Genomic DNA, 25,653 nt, shown 5'->3' with positions numbered 1-25,653 from the left:
AGGACATACAATTTAATTTGAACAAGATCCATTATTTAAATGGTTTAAAAATACAATAAGCTCTTAAATGCATCTTTTTTTAGAGTACTTGAGAAATCATTTAAATTTGTAAATGCTAGTGGTGGGGATGAGCACCTACCAAAGGACAAGCAAATAAGGAATTTCAGCATAGTCATTTGAATTCTGGAGAATTGCTTTGTTCTTGTTGAAATACAGCTTTTTACTACTGTGACTATATATGGGAAAACCAAAATTACATCTTTAGAGCATCCTCCTATTTTTCTCCTCTAGCTTGTGCTGTCTGTCTTTTAAATTGTGCAACTTTATTTTTTTCCTCTCAAGTTTCATTTCAGCCTTGTACCTGCTGTGGAATTGTGTGTGAAACAAAAATTGGAAAGAGTTTTTTTTATTTTTTAATTTTTTTTTTTAAACCCCTGATTTAATGTCCAGCTCTTGGCATGATATATCATCCAGAGTAAGGAGAGCAGGAAAAAATCTGTATGTAGAGGTTAAATGATAACTAGTCAGATCTCTGTTCACCCCCAAATACAATTCTTAATCTCATCAAAGTTCTCTAGTTTTAGATTGACTTGCACTGCTCTCTTGAGAAGAGCCCTTGAACCAAAGCTGTGGTTTTGGAGCTCGGATAGACTTTGGCTACAACATAGTTCTCATTTAAGAACATAACTTTGTTGCAGAGTTGATTCAGAAAAATGTCTCCTCTCTCTTCTGAGTATTGTCCATACATATAATCCATTAACTTTAGTGTGTTGGAGCTTTAACTGTAATTCCCTTCGGGGTTCATACACTCCAAGCTTAAGATAGCACAGGTTGTCAATATAAGTAACTCTCCAGCTGCATAGTCTTAATTGTTTTCGAGCAGGAAGGCGCGATTACTGCACAAATAGCTGCAACTGCTCTAAATGTGTGTCACTGCCCCTCGTTTGGAGATGGTTCCACCTACAATTGAGCCAGTGGAACAAAAAATGTGAGTGCTTCTCATCAGCATGAGGTCACCTGGCTTCGTTTAGAAAAATACATGTTAGGTGCAAATTGTATGAGTTGAAGCAGAACAGTTTAAACCAGTCCCTTCCAGTAGGAAGGGGACAAATAAGATGAGTTTACTGATGTTTTCAATCCTGTGCAGAGCCTCATTGGAGCTTTGGTCTTATTGAATGAAAGACCACATTGAAAACAAGTCATTATTCTTGTTCTGAATCCTTGGGAAAAATGACTGACTTGAAGTAGCTCGCTTAGGAATGGGAAAGGTCGCTTTAGGATAGGGTGATCCTAGTGTATAACGGCATATAATGTTAGCAACTACTAGATGAAGTTTAGTAGATGAGAACTAAAGTATCTGTCCTCAAGAGGTCTGGTTCTTTCTGGAAGGAAGGCTTTTCTGACTCCTATAGATCAATCTTTGTATGTATTAATCCGGTATTTGTGGATAAGGAAGGGGGGAAAAGGAAGTTGTCTTTTCTGAAATAACGTTCAGTGATTTTTTTTTTTTCTTTTTTTTTCTTCTTCCTTTCTCTCTCTCCCTTTACTGGTCTCAGAGCAGCTGTAGTATGTTTGGGCACAGTGGAAAATGGTCTTTAACACTATTCTCTAAATTAATGCACTCAAGAATTCAGAAAAGCATGTGGAGTCATAAAAAACCTACTATGTTATCTGACACTTAGTGTGTATAGAAGCATTTTTAAAGCTTTTTATGTGGAACCTGTTTGCCGTCTGTCTTTCTTTTAATGGACCCAAAGCTATTTCAAACTTGCTTCTTTCAGTTCAGATCAGTGAGTCTCCTTACTTTATACTGCACCTTTTTCCAACTGCTGCATAGCGAAAAGTTACCCATGTTTTCCTTAACAGTGATAGGGCATGAACCCCTGCCAATTTAGGGCTGGAACAGTACTGCCATGCAAATGAGTTATTAATGTAACTACTCACTGTGCTCTAGAACTGCTCAGTAATACCCATTCCCATTTTGTGGTACAGTTTGGAGAAGGAAAGTGAATGCTCTGGCTATTGATTCGTAAGTCAGTGGACACTGGGATATTACCTGCTTTATGAAAGTTTCTGGGATAACTTAATCCAGTTTATTCGTCCGTCAGCAGAATGGATAGTGTTACTTCAAAAGATGTTTGTGGTCCTTTCAGGCTTATTCTGAATGTTGTTGCTCCCAGCTGATGTGTCTAGAAGATGCTTTTATAGATGGTGTCTTTTCTTGCATGTTACGAAACAGCCCCTCTGTATTGCTTATGCCCTGTGAACTTGAAGGGTTTGCCTGCTTGTTCCTCTTGTCTTGTCTTTGGATCAGTGTTCTTTCTTTGTTACTAACAATTCACTTTTGTATAGAGCATTTTTCTGGTGTTCAGCTAACTGTTGAAAGCATGGTACCTCTCTTGTCATCTTCCCACCCTTTGAGCAGAGAATAAAAACAATTGTTTACTATGTCCAAAGGCACAAGACAAAATACTGTCAGGCTAACACAGTAATTTTTGTGGTTATTTTTACACTCGAAGACCTGTTCAAGAACTGGAAACAACCTAATTAGTCTCTTCTCTTTTTTTTTTTTTTTTTTTACCTCAATTCTACCATTATTATTTCTCTGGATGGGGATCATGGTCCAGTCAAAATATTTGGCCAACTGTGCTTTGGTTCCTGGTGGGTTGGCCACACTGCTGTTGTGGCAAGCTGTCACTCCTGCAGAAGGTAGCTCAGGCTGCTTTATTAATTAGGATAAAATCCTGTTCTCCCCAGCCTCCAGAGAATTTGTCAGCCTGGCATCAGAGCACCACAGAACACTTAGCAGAGGCTTGTCATTGCCAGATGAGGAAATTGAGGTAATTTGTCAAAACCAAAAACTACAACTGAAAAAGGAATAGGATTAGTGTGCTTTTAAAACTTTTAGACCAAAAAGTACTAATTAAGCAGATCATTGAAAATATTCTGATATTGGCCTCAAAAACTGCAAGTCTCCTTTCCCTTGTGTGGTTGCTAGTGTGTCTTCCATGAAGTTAGGAGGGGGGAGGAAACTTGAAAAAAATGGGGGGGGAATTGCCTTCAGAATTTGAATTGCAGAAAATATTTAATCATTCTTCCTCTGGCAGTAGGTACTGTGCAACTAATATTTTTTCAAAATCAGGGTTAAATTAAGATAAAATGATTCTGAAGTTGGAACGGGTGAGTTTAATGTACATGTTACTTTGTCTTATCAAAAGACAGGTAGTTCATGCCCTTGCTGGGATGCTGTATCTTGAATAAGGTGTAATGGAAAAGTTTTATCCGTTTGGAAGGGAAAAAAAAAGTTTTCTCAAGTTGCTTTCTAGCATCTTTTGTAGCATGTTCAGTACTTTCATTTTTCCCTCTTTCACAGTGTTTTTCACTTACAGGCAGAAGTAGGAGTCGTTGGAATTAGCCGTGGGTTAATCTAATCTACAGAAGGACAGCAAGCTGCTCAGATGGTCATAATGGTATATTTTTACTTACACTCAGTTTGAGAACTGTGACATTATTTAACAACTTAGGCTATTTCATCTTTAATTATAAATTGTGATATCATTGTCTTCAAACTTGTGCTCAGATGGTCAGAGCCAAACGTCCTGTTCACAGACGAGGAAAGCTGTGTAGACATCTTATCTCTGCTGCACCCGATGGCAATATGGGAGCCAGCAAATACACCGGTGCAGAGCAAGTGCCTTAGATTTAATGTTTGCTGTTGAAAAGAGCTGAAATACTTAACTGTCTTTTTCTGCTGCTGTCTAAACAAACATTTAGAATAACCCAGTTTAAGAAGTTACCTGTACTTGGCTTTTTTTTTTAAGGTTGCTTTCTGAACACTTACCAAACCACAAAATTCTGTAACTAGTGCACAGTTTTGCTAGTACTGATAAAACCTTTACTAGTACCCGTGACGTTAGTGGGGCTGGAAACAAAATTTACAGTATTGGTGGCATATTCTTTTAAAAAAATAATTGACATTTCTAATTGGACAATATCATAATTAAGACTTGGTTGCAGGAAGTGAGTGAACAATACTTAATTTTTTTTAAAGCTGATGTGTCAGAAATGTGCACTGACTCAGAGTAACTCTGAATCATCCTATCAGCATGTGGAGGAGTGATTTATATGCCATACCACGGAGAACTGTAGAATCAATTCCCTCTTTTTGTTTCTTGAAACCAAAGAACATGGCTTTGAAGTTTTAAGTATTTACATTTATGAAATATCCCAGCCACTATACTAATGGATGATGGGTCTGTGGCATGCCTGCCTTAGGAAAGCAGTACAGTGAATCTTGAAGTAAATGTAGACTAAGAAGTGATAAAAATGTCGTAAGGCAGATTTGACCTAAATTTGTTACTCTTGAGGTGCAAAGAGTACTCGAGAGTAATAAATCTTGTCAGCTGTGGTTTAATATTGGCTTTCTCCTCCCACAAGGCAGAAGAAACGCTGCTGTTGGAATAGCCGTAGGGTCTCCATCTTCAGCGAAGAAAGAAGCAGTGGTCGGTTATATGACCTTTTGTGATTATCTGTCCTTTTTTCTTTCAAAAAATAGGCGAAGGGAAGCATGCTGTTTGTCACTCAACATGCGCTGCTGTGTCTATATTACATTTGGACAAAAATTGGTTGCAACACAGATGGATAAGAATAAAAATAGAAGTCTGTGCCTAGGCTATGGTCTAGACATGGCAAGGTGAATAGCAGAGGCAAAAATTGACAAAGAGGATTGACTGAACCTAAAATGTGCATATTAAGACCAGGAACTCTGAATATGTGAGGAAATGTTTAAATTTCCCTTAAATGTCTTGATCTGTGGCCCAGTGAGGGCATTTGCACTTCATATCTGAAAAGTTGCAGTCAAAAGTCTCCTGACTTTTCTGGTTGTTTTTTTTTTTTTCTTTCCCCTATTCTGCTCTTAAACTAATGAATACTGCAAACTTTAAATCGGTCTCTTCACTTTTGTTTGTGTGTCTGTAAGGGATTAAGAATGCAAGAAAGCAGAGTTTTATTGCAGGAGCTGTCACAGGTTCCTAAGGCTGTGGGCAAGTGGACCCTCATTTGTTGCTTTCCTCTACTTGCCTCTCCCACCAGTGTGTGGAAGCATCACTGGGAAAAGGGGATGGGACTTGAAAGGATGTATTTGTTTATCTCATAATATCTAGTTTTAACTCAAAGCAAATTTAAACATAGAAACATAAAATCCTAACAGGAGGGAAAGCATTGAGAATTACAGATACACTGCTTCCAGGCATCTCATGGCATTGCTAAATTTTGCCTCTTGACTTCAGGGCTAGCAGCTTCTCCTGCCTAAATAACTGCTGTGGTGGTTGTACCAGGGTTAACTTCGGAATAGGTTTCTCAATTTGTCACAGAAATCCTACTTCAAAATCCGACGGCCACGAGTGGGGCTCCTCAGTGTCTCCTTGTGCCTGGAGTTCACCTTCTTTCAAGTCCACTCAAGTACTACCTTGTAAGGAATAGTTTGTCTGAGTTAAAGTAACGCTTCTGGAGCACCAGTGCTGCTGCTTGGGAACAAAGGAGGTCATGGTGACGAACTTATGAACGGAGGGAGAATTTCCCACATACACCTGTATTCTGTAGGTAGGCATATTTAGAGCTGCACAACAAACACCTTAATCCGTGTAGACTGAGATTAAAGTTCTTTCTGAAGAATTAGACTTGGTTTTGGGCTGGAAAGTGAAGCATACCCCTCCAAAGACTTTCAATAATAATGATAACGTATTAGAAAATTAAAAACTTTCTCCTCTTGTTTCTGATGTGTCTAAATGTTATGTCTGTTTTACACAAAAACTTACTTTAAAAGGTGGGGAAATAGAAGTAGATTTGTATTGGGAAACTTTTACTTTCCTAATGCCAAGAATTTGTACGTGATCAAACACTTGCAGGGATCCATAGCTGGTGTATTTGCTTTAAGAGTACCTTAAGGTTCTGCTTCTTTGAGTTACTTGTGAACAAGTACAGTGTGACAACAGCTTCCTTATGATCTTTTAACCTCCTAAGCCTCCTACTGTCTTGTTAGTGTTACCTAGTTCACCTTTTCCCATGAATCTTTGTGGTGAATATGGTTTGCAGACTGTGAAAGGTAGGAGGTCTTTGGCTTATAAGCTTGTAACTGAAAACAGCTCTATTCTGAAAGTGCTTTGATATATTTAGTGTGAGCATAAGAGGCAAGACTCCTTAAGTACCCTAGTGGAAAACTTCTTTAAAAAGATGGTGTCCTGTCATGTACAATTAAATAAAAAATGAGTTTCTAAAGCTATTTCTGAAATAACTGGAAATACAGAAGGATGGTTTGCGATAGCTAAGGTCTATTGTATGCCTCTTGCTTTTTCTGCACAGTTTGCTTTGCAGGGATAGTGTATTGCCACTCGAAACTGCCATTCATTGATTTCAGGAGCCAATATTATATGAAGTTGAAACAGGTTTGTAGGTTTTTGGAACAACTGATGCTATGTGCCCAGCGTGACCTTCTTGCTTTAGGTGGAGCCTGAGCTGGCCCAGGAAAGGGGAGCAGGAACAGGAGCTGTCAGGCAGAGAACTGCTGGGGCAAAACACCACCAGCTGGATGCGTTAATATTCTCCACCGCTGTTTTGATGGTAGGATGGTAAACTAATAATAAGTCGTTCTGACAGTTTGGGAAGACTTGAAGTGTCAGCAGTCTAGTTTTTGACCTACTGATGCCTGCTGCTTTCTTTTTAACAAATTTCATATCATAGCTATTAACAATATTAAGAGCAGGTAGCCTTTTAGAGATGGACTCTATTGACCTGTGTTACAGGTGATTACAACCAGTTCTCTTTTGTGTGTTGTGCACTGTTTTTTACATCCTCATTTGCTAGGCTGTTTAAACCTCCTTTAAAGAAGGTACAGAACCATTGCTGAGGGTCTGGGCGTGTGAGTTACCACTGTCTTAGTAGCAATAAAGGAGATCAGTAGAGGAAAAAACACTGAAGAGGGAATTCGGATATCTAATGTTGCTCACTCTTGCAGCTTTGTCAGAAATGTTGTCAGTTACTGTGTGTGTGTGCATACACCATTTATATTGTGCAGGACCATTCTTTCCAGTTTTCTATCATTTAAAAAACTGATTATAATCTTCCAGAAAGAAAATGTGCGGGGCCTCTTCTGGTTTCTGTGTGCAGTTTCTTAGAATATCAAAGCAAAATTAAAGGGGATAGACAGACAGAGGTTCAGTGTGGACTGAAGGAAGACTGGCTGGGGACATAAGATGAGGGACTGAGTGTGTGGGGAGAGAGAATAGCATTAAAGATGGAGAGTGGAGTACTTGAGGGTGAGGAGAATAAAGGAGAGAAGCAAGTAGGGAGCAGAATAATAATGGGAGAGGGTATGGAGGAAGGGGAAGACTCTACGTTTATGTCTTAGGATAAGGAAGGGGTGTTCTTGTATCTAGGAGGACATACCAGAGAAAAGGAGAAGTCACAGGTTGATTCTGCAGCCAAAATGCTGGTTGACTTCCCTAAAGCATCTAGACCATAAGCAAGACCTAACTTGCTTTTTAAAAAAGTTGTGTTTTAAAGCAAGCTTGTGACTTTATGGATCCGACTGATTTTGATTACTCATTTGCAGTATTCTGTTTCATCTTAGACTGTAGCCTCAAGAGATGTGAGCAGGGGTGGGAGTATTATGAAACAAAGTAATTTGATTATTTGGGGTGGGGTGGGAGGATGGCAGCTTTGTTTTAACTTAGCAAATTGTTTAAAAGCACAGACAGATGAAAAGGAGACAGCTAATCTAGTTAAGAATAGCCACTATGGGTTTTGATATTGATTTCTTTCCTCACTCTGTTGTCTTTTAACCTTGTTTTCTTACAATTTTAGAAAAAACATCTTGAGCTGTACTGAACAAATAGAGGATAAGGATGAAACAGCTTCCTTTTAAATAAGTGACTGAACTTTTTTAACTTACCACTAATTTTTTTTTTACGTTCTTTGACTTCTCTTAATTTGCATTGAAATATAAACTCTTAAGGTATGAATTTCTGCCTTTTAGCCGAAAATGATCGGTTTTTACATGCTTGTTATGTCATCTGTTTACAATACATTTAATGCTAAAAGATTTATTTTTAGCTGGCTAAGTAAAATAGCTAGTTGCTAGAGTTGTTGTCATAGCAGCAATCTTAACAGATAGGCTGATCCTATTTAGCTTTTGCAGCCAAAGAGCGACCGTTAGGCAACAGTTTGACAGTTCTGCAGTATTTTTCTAAAGATGGAAATTGTGCTGGTGGTGGTGAATTTTTTTGGTCCTACTTTGAAATATTTTTTTCTGTAGGTGTATGGAGTTTGATTCAACTGATCTATTTTCATCTAACAGAACTTAGAACTTTGGATACACAACATGTGAGATTCAGGATTTAAGTCTTAATTTGTAGAAGTTTGAAAATAAATTACACAGTGCAGCATATTGCAAGCTTCTTTGTTGATTACTTTTTTAACAGCCATAAGTATTCTGAAAGAAAAATGCCAGACTAGAGAACAGGATCATGCATCGTTTATTCAGCACTAATTTTAAGTTGTGGCAGACTGCGCAAATATTACTGAAGAACTTTGGGGGTTATTTTTGATGAAATGCACTGCCTGGGTTAGATGATAGCTCAGTATTTTAGAAATTCCGATTCTTATTTTTTTAAGATGAAGAAAAAAGGTGCTTCTATATTGACAAGCAAAGGATTAGTATTTTCAGATTAGCCTGTAAAATAAGGCGTACCTCTAAGTGATCTCTGTAGCTCTGAGCTGTTACGGAAGTTCAGTTACTCTTAAACATATGTCTGAATGCAGGTGCTGTTGTCTGAGATGAAAAGTGAAGTTACTGTGAGGAATTCCTCCTGTCTCTATCTTCCAATCAGATGGTATTGGACCTGAATTGTTTTCGGTGTTGTTAAGCAAAAGACTTATCCCTCAAACTCTCTTTAAGTCTCTTACTAGACAGAGTAATTTTTCAAAAGATTTATTAAGTACCTGGGTTTAATGCTAAGAGAGGGTTTTGGGTGTTGCTGGCTTAAAGAGTGCTTCAAATATGATTGAGAGTCAAAAAGTCTAACCTTCTAATTGCCTTTTTTTTTTTTTCTCCAGGCCTACTTGTTAAAATGTATTGTTACCATAGGAATGCAAACCATCATGTCAGGCTTGCATGCTTATTAATTTCCAGTGAATCATGCTAACTTTCATCACATACCTCCACATTCTGGGTTGCTCTGGGGAATAGTCAGCACGTCGCTTTCCACACTTGGTTCAAAGCCAGTCTGAGAGTGGCGAAAGGGACTTCTGTAACTCTTTGACTGGTATGGGTTTGATGTTGCGCCACTGTTTCGTGGACTGGTATAGAGAAAGCTAATGAACTAATCTGGCAGAATTTCCCAGCAGAGAAACGAAATGCCATATACCCACAAACACTTTAATGTTCAAGTTACATTACTGCTTTTGAGTGGATCGAGGAGCTCAGTGCTGTGAAAAAGCAGAGTTCGTGCTGTGGTCCTGCCACCCAAAACTCCTGCCTCTTCACCCCTTTTACCTCCCTGCTGGGCATCTGCCTTCCCTGAGCTCTGATGTTCATCCGAGTCTAGTCCATCTCCCCCCATCCCCCCAAACTTACTAACCTGACAAAAGATTAGTTTTAGTCTAGCTTCAACTTCCAGGTTAGCGAGCTGAACCAGCTCAGCAAAGGGGCTGTTGAGCAGCAAAGCCCATTGCTTCAAGGTAGGGACTGAGGATGGGGAGCGATTCTGAAGAACTGAGCAAGAATGGATGCATCGAGGCCTCGCTCCCCTGGTAATCAGCATCTGTGCTGCTGTAATGTTAAGCCCGTGCTACACTAGCCGTAATGCCCAAAGGTTTTGCACCAGCAATGAATGTTTGTGTGGCTCATAGTGAGCTGGATGGAGGAACTGATACAGGTTAATCTGAGGGGGAGTGGCTGGTTCATTTCACACACATCTTTCTCCTGGCTTGCACATGGCTGTGCAGGTCATTCTGCTGGTACATGGTTGGTTTGGGAACAGAAATGCTCAGGTGGAGTGAAGGAATGGCAAGATTGTTTGTGTATTTCAGCAGCAGTGCCTGCTTACCCCTGCTTGAAGTGTTCATTAAACTACAGGCTGAAAGTTGTAAATGGGTTGACTATCGTCTGCTCTTAGGTGAGACCTTCTCCCTATCAAGACTTGGAAATGTATTGGACGAATGAAAGAGTTTTCTCCGTTAATATGTCTAGCTGGTGGTTTTGTCACATGGGGCAGAACTGTTTCCCGTGCTGGTCTGCAGTGTTCAAAAGGCACCAAGTAAAAGGGAAAGCTAGCAGTTAGATCTACGTCCATTTAGCTGGACTGGGAGATATGTTTCTGTCACTCATATTCTGTATCTGTTTCTCTATTTCAGGCAAAGTCGTGCATTTGTCATATGTGTGGTGCCCACCTGAACAGACTCCACTCTTGCCTCTACTGTGTCTTCTTTGGCTGTTTTACAAAGAAACATATTCACGAGCACGCAAAGACAAAGCGACACAATTTAGGTAAGCTGTCATCCTGATATCCACTGGTGCTTTTTAACTCGCTGTATTATCCCTGTCAGTTCCAGGCCAGTAAGGTGATATTTTCTTGTAGCTAACTCATGAGACAGGGAGATCAATTTTATTTGTGTTTTGGGTTAGTTTAGTGGCATTATTTTAAACTTGGTGGTTCAGCTTCCACTGTATCACAGATAAGTTTTTGTTCACAACTTCAAATTTGAATTATTACTGTTTAGTATCTTATTAATGAATTAATGTCATATCTAGGGAAAAATAATAAAAATGTGTGTAGACAGGTTTTTTTTTTGCTAAGTGTGAAAAATGGTGGGCTTAGTGCCTTGAACTAGAGCATTTATTTCAGTGAACTGTTTTCAGGAGGTCATGTTCACTTTTTTGTTCTTGCTAAGGAAGACATCATCATTCCTATCACAAAGAAGACTAATCAACTAACAATGAGAATTATTTAAACTTTTAAAGTTTTGGGTTTGTTTGGTTGTTTTTTTTTTTTTTTTTTTGTCTGTCTTGGCTTCTTGTTTCCAGTGGGGTCAACAACCTAAGTAATAAGAAAATGGTTTAACTGATATGGAGTACCTTTCCCTCAGCTGCCTCAAAAATGTTGGTAAAATGCCAACAAGTTCTTCTATTCTGTCAGCTTTGGTGCTACACAATGTTCAAAAGCATTCAGTTTTGTTTTGAATTACTTACTGCTCATAGTTTAGAACATTTTAGAGTTATAATGCAAAATCCTGATAATTTTATATTAAAATTCTGGTTGTGTCAAAATAGATGTATACAATTTTCCTTGGTGTACAACACAATTTTTCTTCAAATGAAAATACATTCTTGGTGGAGTGATATAAGAAACAGGAAAAAATGCATTATTTCATGGAATAAATTTTCTCTTGACCAGTGTGGCCACCGTTCTCATTTAGTTTATCCTAAGTGCTTATGGAACAAACTGTCTTTATTTTCCATGAAGACAAAGATGCTCCAGAAGGCCAACAGTGCTGTGTACTCCTGTGCTTAAGAAACTGGTTTGTAAGTTTACTATTTATGGAAAAGATTATTTAAAACAGCAAATTGTTATAGTTTCTTCCTCTGTATGTGTCAAAGAAAAAATTTAGGCTGCATAGTGGTATAGCTTAAGTTTGTAAATGCCTTGAAAAATAGAATACTGGAAAATAGTACTGAATATCCATAATGTTTATTAAGTTGCTAGCCTTTGAGAGTGACATGATCATAATTCTTCATGTCAAGGTAGGCAGAAATATTCAGTATAAACTGAACAGCATGGATAGCTGTACTTTAAATGGTAAGTTCAGGAGAAAAAAATGAAATGTACTAGTATGAGAAGATGTCTGAAATTGGTAAGCACTGATAAGGCCACATCTGGAGTCCTGTGTCCAGTTCTGGGCTACCCAGTAAGAGAGAGATTGGAGCTACTGGAGATAGTCTAGCAAAGGGCCACAAAGATGGTGGAGGTACTGGAACACCTAGAAGGAAAGGCTGAGAGCACTGCGATTGTTTAGCTTACAGGAGAGAGAGCTCAAGGGGATCTCATCAGTGTGTACAAATATCTGAAAGAACGGTTAAAAAAGGTGGAGCCAGGCTCTTTTCAGTGGTGTCCAGTGACTGTACAAGAGACAGTGAGCACAAAATGAAACACAAGAGGTTCTGTGTGATCATCAGGGAGCACATTTTTACTGTGAGGGTGACAGAGGACTTAAACAGGTTGCCCCGAGAGGATGTGGAGTGTCTATCCTTGGATATATTCAAAAGCTGTCTGGACATGGTCCTGGGCAACCTGCTCTAGATGGCCCTGCTTGAGCAGGAGGGTTGGACAAGGTGACCTCCAGTGGTCCCTGCCAACCTCAACCGTTCTTTAAAAATGGAAAAAACCAAACCAACCCTGTATGACAATTTTTTTATTGCTTTTTACAGGGTGTAATCTCAAAGAGCTTTTGAAGTCAGTTCATTAGGTGAAATTATTTGGGAATCTTTACCAACGCAGAAGTACAAATTACTCTAGGTAAACTCTATCTAAGGATTTCTGGTAAAGTGTATATATGTATAAAAAAAAAAACTTCTGTGCCAATATAAGTTCACGTCCAGGTTTAAGGTTTAAAAAAATACAGTGCTAAATTGAGACTGTAGACAGTATTTGCCTGTTTATCCGTGGATACTGTGTAAACACTGTAGTATTTTTACCACGGAACTTACCATATTTATGAAGAACCTTTTAAAAGAGCTTTATAATTGCACATGTGAGCTGCTGTTTATCTACATATTTGGGAAGCCTAAATTCTTCAAGTTAATTTTTGTGCAAGGTAGAATTTGCTGTTGTCTGCTGTAGTGAAATACCTTCTGTTTCCTTAAAGGAAAAACAAAACTGGACAGAGGAGGGAGGTTCTTTGAAGATGCACTCTTGCTTAAAGACTGTTGTAGTTATTGTCATGGTACTAGACTATTAAGAATGTGTCAGATAAGGTACTTCCCAAAAGGAACAGCCTTTAGATAAAAAGAGCAAGAGTTAATTATACAAGCCAAAGTACAGAACACAGTGTTGTATCATCGCGAAAAGGATTCTTTTGCAGCTAAATGTAATGTACTCAGTGCACAAATACTTGTAATGTGAGGATTGTACAACCAACTGCTTGATTTATAGTTTTGGAGATTCCTTTTCTCTTTTTTTTTTTTTTGATGTATGTTTTAGTGTTTAATTTCCAGCTGCATGTGAAATGAGCTGTAAAAATATTTTTGTAGTTTTGCTACTGCTTTTGGTTGCTTTTACTGCTGCAGTTTTCATTGGGGAAATAACATCTGATAGGCAAAAACAAGTTAAGTGCTTTGAAATTTCAAAACGAACAGGAATTATTTTAAAACACTTGGTGACTTTTTGCTGAGCCAACATCAGTCTCCATGGAGACTAGCAGGAACTGCACACTTAATCACAGTTCTAAGAAATACCATAGATTTCAGCTGTAACAGCTGTCTGAGCACTGGAAGCGATATTTTTGCAGCTAAGTGCTGTATGTTTCAGGAGGCTTCAGGATCATAGTCCAGAATGTTTTTAAAATACATCCCTTGTTATCTCTGCTTCCCTGAGCAATGTAAATTAGACACTCACACTCTGACCTTATAGTGATACCTGTGCTCTTGCATCTGCTTGCCTATTCAGCGTATATTAATAATGCTGTACGTATTTTAATATATGCCTTGAGTTGTGGATGTGGGTGACGGGTAGGTGAAGTAAGATCCAGCTATATGAGCTTCTTTTTTTAATCTCTGCATTGCACAGTTTCTGTTAGTCAATCCCCATGATAGGCTGATATTTCCACTGGATTGGGAATCGTTAATGCAATGTAAAATTTTTATACAGGTGTGAAAACATTTAGAAAGAGGGAGATAAGACTGACCTTTCCAGGACTTTGAAGACTTGGGACTATTCAAACCAGCCTTTTCCTGGTCTGTTTCAGTGCTGTTTTCTTACTGTGTAGGCATCCCTCATCCCCCTGCCAAATACATGAAAATGGTATCAGTTATGAACACCCATGGGTATGTCCTAGGACTGCTCGGAGATGGTCTGTGTCAAAATATGTAGTATGCGAAGGAGTTGTCAGGAGCAGATAAGGCAGGGCTGTCTGTCCATACCCTCCTTGAGAATTGTAAGGTACTTAATCAAAGTCACTGTAATAGACATCTGATTATAGATGCTACAGATCTGAAATCCAGCAGCCTAAGCAAAGTGATATCTTAGTCTGTGGACGTTGTTACTTCAGGAAATAGTTTCTGCTGTTGCAATTTTAATAATACAGAATCCTTAATTTTTCCCTTTTTCCTCTTCTCCCAATTTCATAAAACATGTTTTGCTTCTTTGAAGTGGTTGTACTGGCTGAAGCTGTGTCTTAAATATCCAGCCTTCTACCCGGTAGTGGTCAACAGAGGTAGCTTAGAGAATAGGCAGCAGTATAGTTATTAAGCATTTTTTCCCTTTTTCTACTAAGCTCTTCAAAAACTTTCTGAACAGGAGACTGCTTCTAGGTGCTTCTGTTCCAGTAGCTGCCAGTAGCCTGTCCAGTGTTAAACCCTGGTTCCTTTTTGGCACCCACAACATGCAAAGGCAGTGAGTTCCATGGTTTTTCTGAGCCATATGAAAAATGCATGTGTTTTTCTGGTTTGCTTTATAATGGATCTTGAAACTTTGCTCTGTGTTTCTTTTGTGAGGAATTGAGAAATGGTGAGTAAAAAGTCCTTATTGATCTCTTCTGGGATTCTTGATCTTTTTGATATTGTCAGATGTTTCCTTTTCCCAACATGTAGGATCCTGAACTATTTTTAGCTTGTCTTATTGAAACAGTGGTATGATTCTCAACATCCTCATCATACTTTTTTTTTTTTTAGTTCTAATGTGTCTATCTGTGGTGACAACTCTTTGGATTAATACAGTTTACTATACTAATGACTTGTATTCTTAGTTAATACTTCCATGACTTCTATTTTGTGTTTCTTAATATGCTGTTCAACACTGAGCTGATGTTATTCAGGTGTTACACTCAGTGACTCCAAAACTTCTTTCCTGAGTGGTAATTGTTGCTCGCCTGCTACCTTATTAGTAGTGATTAGAGTTTCACTCTTTGTGGTATTGCCTATTTGCTAAGTATCTTGAAATCCTTCTGGAGCTTTTTGCAAGCTTCAGATTTGATTATTCTAAACGAATGTGTGCCATCAGCATACTTTGTCATCTTCCTTATATAATCTTTCCAAATTGGGTTCCAGCATCTGGGGAATCTGCTGGTGGTTTCTGTCCTTGTAAAAACTGATGGTCCCTTCCTTATCTCCTTTACAGTTGCTCAATGAAGGAAAATCCATAGTAACTTAGTCCCAGAGTAGCAGGAACAGGAAGATGACTGTGAACAGTAGCTCTAGAAGAGAAGAGAGGTTGGTGCTGTAGGGAGAGTTCGTCTCGAAACCACAGCAGTGATTCTTTTCTCAGTTTCCTGGATGGGAGTGAAAAATCCTAGGCAGACTCCAAATGAAGTTTTAATACTCTCTCTGAGTGAATATTTTCTGTTTCTATTACATAATGATGAAAACTTTTTCGTAGGGATATCATATGAGAAAACAAAATTGATGATTTTGAGAGTGGAGTATTTATGTAACCTTGCTTGGGAGTTTTCCCCCATATGCTTTTTTAATTTTTTTTTTTTAAATATATATAAACACACACACTGTACTTAGCTGCAAGAAAAATCACTGGTATGAGGCTTAGGAAGTCTGTTACAGATAACCGTTCTGAGTTAGATTAGTTCAATTATGGTATCAAAGCTCTGTGTTAGACCTATTTAAACTCCTTGGTAAGGAGCCAACTCATGCATTTCCATGCTATGCTTCTATCTGTTAGAGATGCACTCTTAACTCATGAATAGTATCTCTGAAACAGCACATAATGCAGCTTTTGGTTGAAGTCTTGGTCTGCTCTAAGGCCCTGTTCTGGAGTTAAAGAATAGAGGTAGGTGAAATAACAGGACTGAGGTTCAGTGGTTAAAAGACTAAACAAGAAACAGTTGGAAGACTGAAATACCATTCAATTTTGAAGGAGACTGGCAAACAGTTCATTTCAGAATTAGTCCTGTTAGAGTACATTCATTATTTATTAGATCACAAGCTGTTTGTTGAGGAACTGTTTTTTCTAAGTATATGCTGATGTAAGGTTCAGTCCAATAAATACATTTGTGGTGAGAGGAACTGAGTGGGTGAGCATAATAATAATGCTCATCGATTAAGTTGAGGATTTTTTGGTAGAATTCAAAAAGCATCTACTTCCCCTAGAAAACAAATAACTAGTTTTTTTCATCTGATTCAGAGGAAACATGACAAAAAGCTGGTTTCTATACTTGAAGTTGGTCAAAGGAAAAAACCTGGTTACTGCTGTTAATGCATACCTGTCTGTTGAAATTTAATATGTAGAAACAGAACACGTATGTAAAGGAATGATGGTAGTAGTTGTTTAATTTTCATTTGAGTTGGAAGGTATTGGCTGTAGTGTTAATTCTGCATGATGGCAGTAGAGTTGAGTTCTTTTGTAAACAGCTAAGACTTTCATTATACTCTGTGTGGAAGGGGCAATTAAAGCAGTTCCCAGCACAGTGTATTGCAGTGCTAGAGTAGCAGTTTGGTTTTTCCTTTTGCATCTAGGCTCAGAAAGGGGTAGAAAAGGTCATCTGAGCATTTTACCAGCCTCTTGATTTGACTTCTAATGTTTTGCTTGGTGATGGTGAGGAGAAAAGTCTGTTAAGGAGATGAAGGCAATTATAAAACACTGTATGCTGTTTTCCAGTTCTGTCAGATACGGTTCTTGTCAGACTAATACGTCTTTTTGATAACACAACTGATTTTTCTAGAAAAAGGAAATACACTGGACCTAATTTGTCTAGATCAAGTGAAGAATTTGACATTTTGCCCCCTTGGAAATAATTACTTGAGGTAGAAGTGACAGGGATTAATATAAGGATTGTGTTGTATATGAGGCAGGATAAGGGGAGACTGATGATGAATAAACTGAAAGCAGAGTGTGTAGGATGCATGGACTTTACTAGCAGAACTGGTTTACTGCTGTTCTCTAGTAATTGAAGAGAAGGAATTATATCTGTGTAGGAAATTCATGACGGTCACAAAGTTCAGAGGTACTGCTTATACTGAGGAGGGCTAGGTAGTCCTGTGATAAGAATTAAATAACCTCGTTGACTACAGTAATAAACATGAAATGAAATTTGATAGTAGAAAGTACAAACTCTTTGTACTTCAACATAATAATATCCTTGTGGTATCAACCAGAGGATCGTTGATTGGAAGCGGAGGAGGAGGAGGAAAGCATTTTGGATATAGAGGTCAGCCGTAGGGTATGGCTTTGAACCTCCAATATTCCTCATAGCCATTAAAATATCTGCTGTTCTAGGACATATTGTGCAAAGTATTGCAGGCAAATTCTCATTTGCTTATGTGATGCACGTTGCAGCATGGCATTCCTATAGCTTAGCTCAAACTTGGAGCCAGACTGAACTCATAAGAAGGCAGCAGGCATTTCTTCATCGCAATTGTCTTCTGCTAGGAGCTGCTCTAGTAAGTGCAGGTAGTTACGAGCTCCTGCAAGCCATCTCTCAAAAGCTCCTCTTAGTATCAGAAATGGCTCCTGAAGAGTTCTCTGTACACCTGGAATAGTCTTAGCCCTCAGAAAGCCAACCTCCTGAATACTTGCCTGCATATTGCCAGCTCTGCATGTATCTGCTTGCCTCAGACCCAACGACTAACTTCTATGCAGTTCTGGATCTTACTACTGCTTTTATTGAAAATAGTGTTTTGAGGTAAGTCTCCATTGTTGATCAAATGAGACTACGCAGATAAGTATAAGCAGTTTGCATCATATCATATGGAGCAGCACAAAACTTGGTGGCTGTGATTTGGGGATTCTGCCCCCAAATTTCTGAAAAAAAACAGCAAGATCAACTAGGGAGCGTTTAACAATTTTTCTCCTTTAAACCTGAACAATATTTTGTGGGATCAAGAAAAGGTGCTTTAGGCAGGAGGATTTCATTCTTTTCAGTTTTCAAAGGTTTGCTGCAAACAGGGAAACTGTTGAAGGTTGTAGGGTCAGAGAAGGGCAGGGAGAAGACTGACAAAAGGCAAAACAGATTTTATAATAGGAAGTGCAGGGCAACTTAAATATAGGCATGCTACAGACTCCTCTGTAGTGTACTGGGTGCATGCACACATATGTAAGTTGTGTGTGTGTGTGATACATGTATTTCTGAATGAGGTCAAGGAGCCGGAGTTAATACTCTGCTCATAATAAATTAACGTAAAATGTTTTGACAGACCGTGGTTCCTCTAAATTAACAGTTAAAAACATTTTTGGTATCTAGATTCCATAGGGATACTAGGACACTTTTCCTTTATCTTAGCTTTCCTGGCTTGAATTCGCATGCTGATATAGGATGATACTCTAAACCATCACAGAGGCAAGTGTACAGCATAGAGGCTGGCCATTTGGCTCCAAGTTTTATTTAAGTGGTTTGCAGGATAGTATGGGGTAGTTGCCATGCTGGGATTGCAGGCAAATCAGTCCCTTTAAACATTAAAATTCTAGATCTGTATGGGGCAAATAGGCATCTTGGAGACTTCAGAGCACAACCCACAAAAACACTTCTTACCTGTTGGCTGCTGGTTTAAAAAAAAAAAGAAGTACTTAAAAAATAGAATGGTTTTATCTCAAGTATTAGGAGAAGAAAATACCCTTTCTCTTAAATATTGAATGTGAGAGGGAAGGATAGTGCTTAACTGTGGCTATCGTTTTTAATGTGTATTAAAAGATTGGGTATCTGATGCTGCATTTTTGGCAACAAAAGGGAAGTTTGGGTTTTGTTGTATTTTGTTTTTTCCCCCTGAAAGTAGGTACCTGCAATTCTCAATGGTTTCAGTGGAAGCTAGGTTGCGTCAGCATTTAGTAGGACTAGCCTTTTTTTTCTCCTTTTTTTTTTTTTTTAAAAAAAGTCTGTGACTAGGGGAGTTGATAAGGCTGTGATCACCTTGATAGAGACTGAGAGGATAAGGAAAAGAATGAATAGCCTTTAATGTGTCTGCCCACTAGTTCCTGGCAAAAACTCAAATATGTAAATTGATTGATGCATCAGATGAGTCTGCTAGTGTGTTTTGGCCTCTTTTTTTTTTTTGTTGTTGTTGTTTTAGGTGTTTTTTATAGTCTGGTTTTTTTGGTGGTGGTTTTTTTGTTTGTTTTTTTGTTTGGGTTTTTTTTTGTTTCTTACTGAGATTAGTAAGATTTTCTTACTCATATCAGTGGACCTTAATGTCTTATCAGTTTAGGAATTCTGACCTGTGATGCAGGTTCCAGGTGCCAGGAAAACAGGAGGAAGGCAATCAGATACATGTTTTGTGCCCATATATCAGATACAAGAACAAGTGGAGAGCTGGCTGAAGTTTAGCAAATCACTTCTTGTGAACTCGAGACTATTGTCTGAAACTGGTTTAATGATTAACACTTAAGGTGAGAAATTAGGGAGTATGAATTAGCTTACGATGTTGACTTAGAATACTGTCTAAAAGAATTACTAACTTAGTCTCCTTTGTTACAGAAGTTCAACAAAATGTAAGTGACTTGCATAGAATGTGAGTGTGTGTTGATTTCAGGTTGATAACATGCCGAGATTGAGTCACAGAAATTCACAGTGGAATTAACTTCAATACAGGTGAAAATTGACCTGAATTCTGAGTTGCTGTATGTTTTGTTCTACTTGAATGCAACCAGTGTTCCAAGTAAGATGATAGGAAAACATGATTCACAAATATGTCCTATCTGATGGAAGGCTGTCATCTATTATGGTGAAGTATCCTATTTTCAACTGAGCAACATTAGTTCTGTTCACTTGGGTCTTTCAAAAACTGAATATTCAAGTTTCTTAACTGGATGAGATGTGCGTGCACGCACATGCACGCTCTGGATGTGGCACGCTTCCCTACTTTTTTACATATTGTTGTTATGTTCCCATCATCTCTGGTCTCTTAACATTTTCACAAGGACGTCAGTGGATATATTTGGCCAAGTGAAGTACTTGGGCTTAAACAAAACACTTTACTTGGCTCCCAGATGGAGAGTTTGAAGACCTTCTGCTGCCTAAATTTAAACTTTCACCCCTGAGCTGTTGTCTTTCGAAACTTATCGTCACTTGCACCAGTAGATAAAGTTGCTCTCATTCCTGCATGATCTTCTGTGATGCCTCGTTGTTTCTCCAGGCTGATAGCTTTATTTTTAAATGAAAAATGAGATATCTTTTGACTTACTTTCTTGTGTTGCAGCTGCTTAGAATTTTATATATGAAGGGGTATGTGGAGATCTGACTTTAAAATAAGGGTAGCCTGTTGTCAGCATAGAAGGTATAAAAGCAAAGAAAAATGTTACATTCCAAGAAACCTTTTCATTCTTAAATTATTTTGCCTGTGATCTACAAGTAGGTATTTTGAATTCGTGAAACAGGAAACTAGATTGATCAAATTTAATAAAATGATATTATGATTCTTTTACATTTCTTCTGGTTCTTCCCTATGAAAGAAAAAAGTATATTTCTACTGAATGTATATTCTATTTTTCTAGTGTAATCAATTCTGTATGTGTATTAAGATAAAACTGAATTAAAGTACACTGATTTCACCCCCCCGCCCCATCCCGAGACAGGGTAGTAGTAGTGTTAGGAAAAGCAGATACTGGAAGGTAGGAGTAGCAGCCATTCTGGAAGAGCCTCCTAAAAGAGATGTTCATGGTGAGGAATGTGGGGCATTATGGCAGAGTTGGCAGTGGATTAATCTGAAACATCTAGGCATTGTTTCTAGGTTAGTAGTTCCCAAACTTTTTATGAATTTGAGGCCCATTTCTGTTAGTTTTGTGATCCCAAAGACTAATGCAAATTATGAAATTTGTTACATAGGTATTCTCATACTTTACTGTCATAGTGTTTTTTACTGAATTTTCTGGTCAGATGTTTCAGTTTGGGGTAGAGCTTCACAGCAATTTAGTTTTAAAAAAAAAAAAAAAAAAGTTGTAGCCTGTTGCTAACAATGAGGTGAAATTTGTATTGCACCCCCCCCAACCTTTGAAGGAGAAAGTTTTGTACGGACTTTGTCCTCTTGATGTGGCGTAACTTCAGTTAGTGCTAACGAGTTTCTTGCTTTGGAAGAATTTCTGTCAGTAAGACAGTCCCTTCAGTGGTTCCTCCGTTGGGGACCCTCTGCCCAGCGCCTGCCGGGCCCTGCAGACCGGCTCCACAGGCACGGTGGCTCACCAGAGTGACTTGGTAGTGGATATTTTGCACTTTGCCCTAAAGAAAACATTCTTTTTCACCTCAAGATGACCAGAATAAGAAAGTTAAAGTATATTTCAAGGGAAAAATTAAAATTATACTAATTTGAAACAATTAACTTACAAACTTTACTAGTGGACTCTTTTCCTAGGATCCTGAAACTGAGCAGCCATGTTTTGGCTTTCATGAGAAACTCCCGCCCTTCCTTTGTGCTGTAACCAGGCCTGTATGGCCACCTTGTCACTGGTGCTTGAGGTAATTTGTCCAAAACCTATTGCAGTCTTTTTAACGACATTGAAAGTGTTGGCATATATACAACTGTATTGTTCACATAAGTATGCTGGAGAGAGGACATTTTCTCAAGAGTCCTTAATCAGGCGCTGGACAATTACAGCTTTTACTCCGCCAGTGTTTCTGTTGAACTTTCTGATTCTTTACACCAGAAATTCATTCTGCTCTGAACAAGTGGTTTGTGTAAGGTGGTCTCTTGCTGGTTTTGATCTTGACATCTATACTTCATCACTCATGCATGTAAATCCAAAAAGCTGAGAAAAGTACGGAATCCTCTGAGCGCAACGTATGCCCACCCATTCTGATGGTAGATTGAAAGTATTAGTGCTCACAGAGTCCTATTTATTTAATATTCTGCCAGCCTTGTTTTATTATTTGGAGGGGAGGGGGGCTGTTTGTGGGATCCTTTAAAAAATATATGGAGAACAATATTTGATTTTGTGTTTTGAGACCAATACTTCGGATTTTCAACAATTCTTTGTTGAAAACTGTGCGTAACTGGTAGTGCAATAGATAATGGAGTAAATATTATATAACTGTAATACTGTGTAGGTTGTGATTTCCCCCCCTTCCCCCATTGCATAGTGTTTTGTTACTCATCTCCACCGCAGCTAAGATTCTTATCCCCTTTTGTGATATTCTGCTAAAGGAGTTTATTAACTCCTCCAGGCACCAGGGTGAAAATTCTGGTGTTTGGACGTTACACAACGTAATGCAAGCAGTCCTTATCCTCTTCCACGAACTGATTGTGGCCCAAATAGACAAAACAGAAGAATGAAGCACATAAGCAAGATGACAGCCAATAGACATTATGCAAACTTGTTTAAAGTAATTGTTCTCTTTATGACATAATAGGAGAAGTAACAAACAATTTGACGTAATGATTGAAAAAGTGATTTTAAAAGAGGAAGAGGAGAAAAAAAGGGTGCGCGGGACTAAAGGAGAGGGGTAGAGGCTGTGAAGGATGGATGAGATGTGGTTAGAAAGAAACCTTACCAAGCTTGCCAACCTCACCAAGAAGCCTTACCATGAGCACTGGCCCACTAACGGAGGGGCACAAAGACTTTACCTTTGTTTGCCTGATGAGACTGACAGCAGAATTCCTGCTGCATGGCATGTGGTTTGGCTTATTTATGACTTCAGAGTAATTCAGTGCTGTTTCCTGCAGACCACCTAATGTGGTAATGGTTTCCTTTGTTTAAAACAAGTTTCCACTGTAATGAGATTATTTTAATAATGCTATTTATCTGGAAAGAAAAGGAATTTGGAAATAAAATAAATGGATATACTCTTGAGGGAGAATGGTGATGTGTTTCTCAGCTGTCGCTAGATGCAGATTGTATTTTAGTAGCTGGCTAAGAATTTGTTAGCACCCACTGAATTTTTTTTTACTTTCCTTTGATTGTGGCTTTTTTCCATATCTGTGTACTGAAAATCAGCAATTTGCTGTGATTAGTTTGCACTTACTTCTTCTTTGGTATATGTTGAAGCAAAATGTCATTTCCCAGTTAGCTGATTTATTTCATTTCTTGGCTTTCTTTTGTTTAGGGTTGTCCAAGAAAAATATTTTTAACATTGGTCAGTGTTCATATGTCCATTCTAAAAGAGTGTGTGAAACAAGAGAAATTGAGACACATGTAACCTGTGGAACAAACTACTCAGGACAAGTACTCCCCTGGACAAGTATCTTTGAGTTTTCACTGCTGTCTTCGTTTGGATTCAGAGCCTTCGTTTGGATTTTAAATAGGTGCTTTCTAATTATTTTAATGGCTTTGAATAGAAATTACTGAAGTCTTAGAAAAAGAGAATTCAAACTTACATATCAAATCTTACAGTACTAGTTCTGCATGTATTGTAGTCAGTCACTGTAATTATGCCTTTTGGTTACTTATGTCTTTGAAAGGTATATTGTGAATTAAAAACAACTTGAAGGCAGCTGATGCTTTGTTGTCTTGCACAGTTTTCTTGCTGTGCCAGAAGCAATTGAATAACTCATACTGTAACTGGAAAAATTTCTCTGTATTTTTTTTTTTTTTTCTTTTTTTTTTTCCCCTCCACATTCTAAGGTACAGATTTTACTTTTTGTGGACTGCTGAGAAGAAAGAGTGCCTGACTTGGAAACCTGCTTTAAAATGTCTTCTAGTTTGTGAACTCACGTCTTTTTTCCTCCTCCCCAACTTCCCTTCTGTTTTGCAGCCATAGACCTTTTGTATGGGGGTATATACTGCTTTATGTGTCAAGATTACATATACGACAAAGACATGGAACAAATTGCCAAAGAAGAACAACGAAAAGCTTGGAAATTACAAGGTTTGGTTTTCCTGCCTGAATTTCTTGTTTCTGTTTTTAATCATACCTATCCCTCCCATTTGTCAATGGCAAAAAACAGTAAGGGGAAGAAAGACCTCTTTAGAGATAGTAGTGCAGGCCGTGGGAGAGAGAGATGTCTAGCTATTACTTTCCAGGAGTTAGACTGTTAGTTTAACATGTGCGCCACACCTAATTGTAGCAAAAATACTTTATTTTTAATTGCAAAAAATACAAAAATATCTAACATTAATCCTGCAAAACCTGCATAATATCAGTCAGATCTGTATTAGGTAGAAAATGTAACAGTCTGCTCCTTTAGGCTTATTTACGTAATATAGGCAATAAATCGGTTCCCCTCACATGAAATGCCACCTTTGTGTGTGATTTTTTTTTTTTTTTTTTCAATAGAACGTGCCAGCTTACTTACACACCTGTGCTTTCGTGGTACACGCACAGTATCTATGTAGAAATATTTACACACAAATATATGTACACACATTTGTTTTATTCAGTTTGCTTTCCCTAATTTTTTCTTTTTTAGCCTTCACCCCAACAGTGGTTTCTCACTACCAGTGTACAATGACAGGTAAGAGGCGTGGGCTGGCGACGCACTTCACTAACAAGCGTCCCTTTGCTGATTATCCTGCCATTTTAGACATGAATCACAGTTAAGAATGCCAGTTTTATCGTGCAAATTGTTTTTCTCTTGTTTGGATATGTTCCAATGATTGAATAATTACAGCAGACTTCATTTCATATGCCCTTTCCTTGATAGAACTACTCCAAAACAAACCTTTTCTCCTTTTATTTGGAAAGGAAAGGAAGTAGCATTTATCTTAAACTGAGTAGGTTTTAAGCATCAGTTATAAAAGCTTGTCATCTTCCATTTCCAGTGGCCTCTAGGGGGTATGTTTTCTTAAAGTGGGAAACTGTATTTGAAGACAGATGACTTCTGTCTAGTAATGTCTCTTACTGAATCCATGGCATCCTGTTTCAATGTGACAGCCTTAGTCAGGGCTGATATGACTTCAAACCATTCTTAACCTCATTTCCAATTTTAAAAATAGCAGCTAACATCGTATTAACTAGAGCTTTTCTGATGGCGTATCAAAAGTGTAGCTGCTTTTACTTAGTTGCTACTACAGATCCCATTCTACTTTCTGCTTATTCCCCATTTTGAGAGAGTTGAGTCAGAGGAAGGGAGGATAGTGAGATTGCCAGTGAGTCCTAGAACAAGAAAATACAGCTTAAAACGCTTTAGCACAAAGAACTGGTTTTCAAAGCAAGACAAAACGGAAAGATGTTTTTTAAACCTTTCATTTAGGCTATGCACCTCTTCTGAAAACTCCTTCAAACCCTTGTAAACTGTGTTGTTTTGGACACCAAATTAATCAACTACAACAACTTAACGCTTCTTCATGATGCTATAGAAGAGGAAGGCCCCCCCCCCCCAGTTCCTTACTTTTGAATATGTAAATTCAAAGAGCAATTTTTTAATTGTGTTGTCCTTAGCAAATGATATATTTATGCCTTCTGGACTGAGATGCAGCCAGTTTGTCCTCCAGTGGATGTCAGGCTGCTATAGTTTATATTCTAGGGTAATTACAGCTACAAGATTGTTCATCTTGTTGTCTTGGACCACAGAGT

At 38.3% G+C, this 25,653-nt stretch overlaps 1 protein-coding gene across 6 annotated transcripts in view; it reads left to right on the top strand.

Annotated features, from left to right (window-relative positions):
- The window catches only part of USP22 (ubiquitin specific peptidase 22), a 113,638-nt gene that overhangs the window by 31,106 nt on the left and 56,879 nt on the right, over nt 1-25,653 (top strand). For 3 of the 6 annotated variants that reach the window (XM_050905926.1, XM_050905924.1, XM_050905927.1), the window contains exons 2-4: nt 10,411-10,543; nt 23,893-24,006; nt 24,548-24,592. In XM_050905926.1, coding sequence (XP_050761883.1) covers nt 10,432-10,543; nt 23,893-24,006; nt 24,548-24,592 — 271 coding nt within the window. In that variant the 5' untranslated portion in view covers nt 10,411-10,431. Of the gene's footprint in view, nt 1-3,444; nt 3,471-5,559; nt 5,602-10,410; nt 10,544-23,892; nt 24,007-24,547; nt 24,593-25,653 lie in introns of those variants that run through there. The other 3 variants (XM_050905928.1, XM_050905929.1, XM_050905925.1) reach the window with 3 other exon arrangements.

This window comes from Gymnogyps californianus, chromosome 15 (genome assembly GCF_018139145.2).
Source record: "Gymnogyps californianus isolate 813 chromosome 15, ASM1813914v2, whole genome shotgun sequence".
Lineage (NCBI taxonomy): Eukaryota > Metazoa > Chordata > Aves > Accipitriformes > Cathartidae > Gymnogyps > Gymnogyps californianus.
This window is presented reverse-complemented; position numbering and strand designations above follow the sequence as displayed.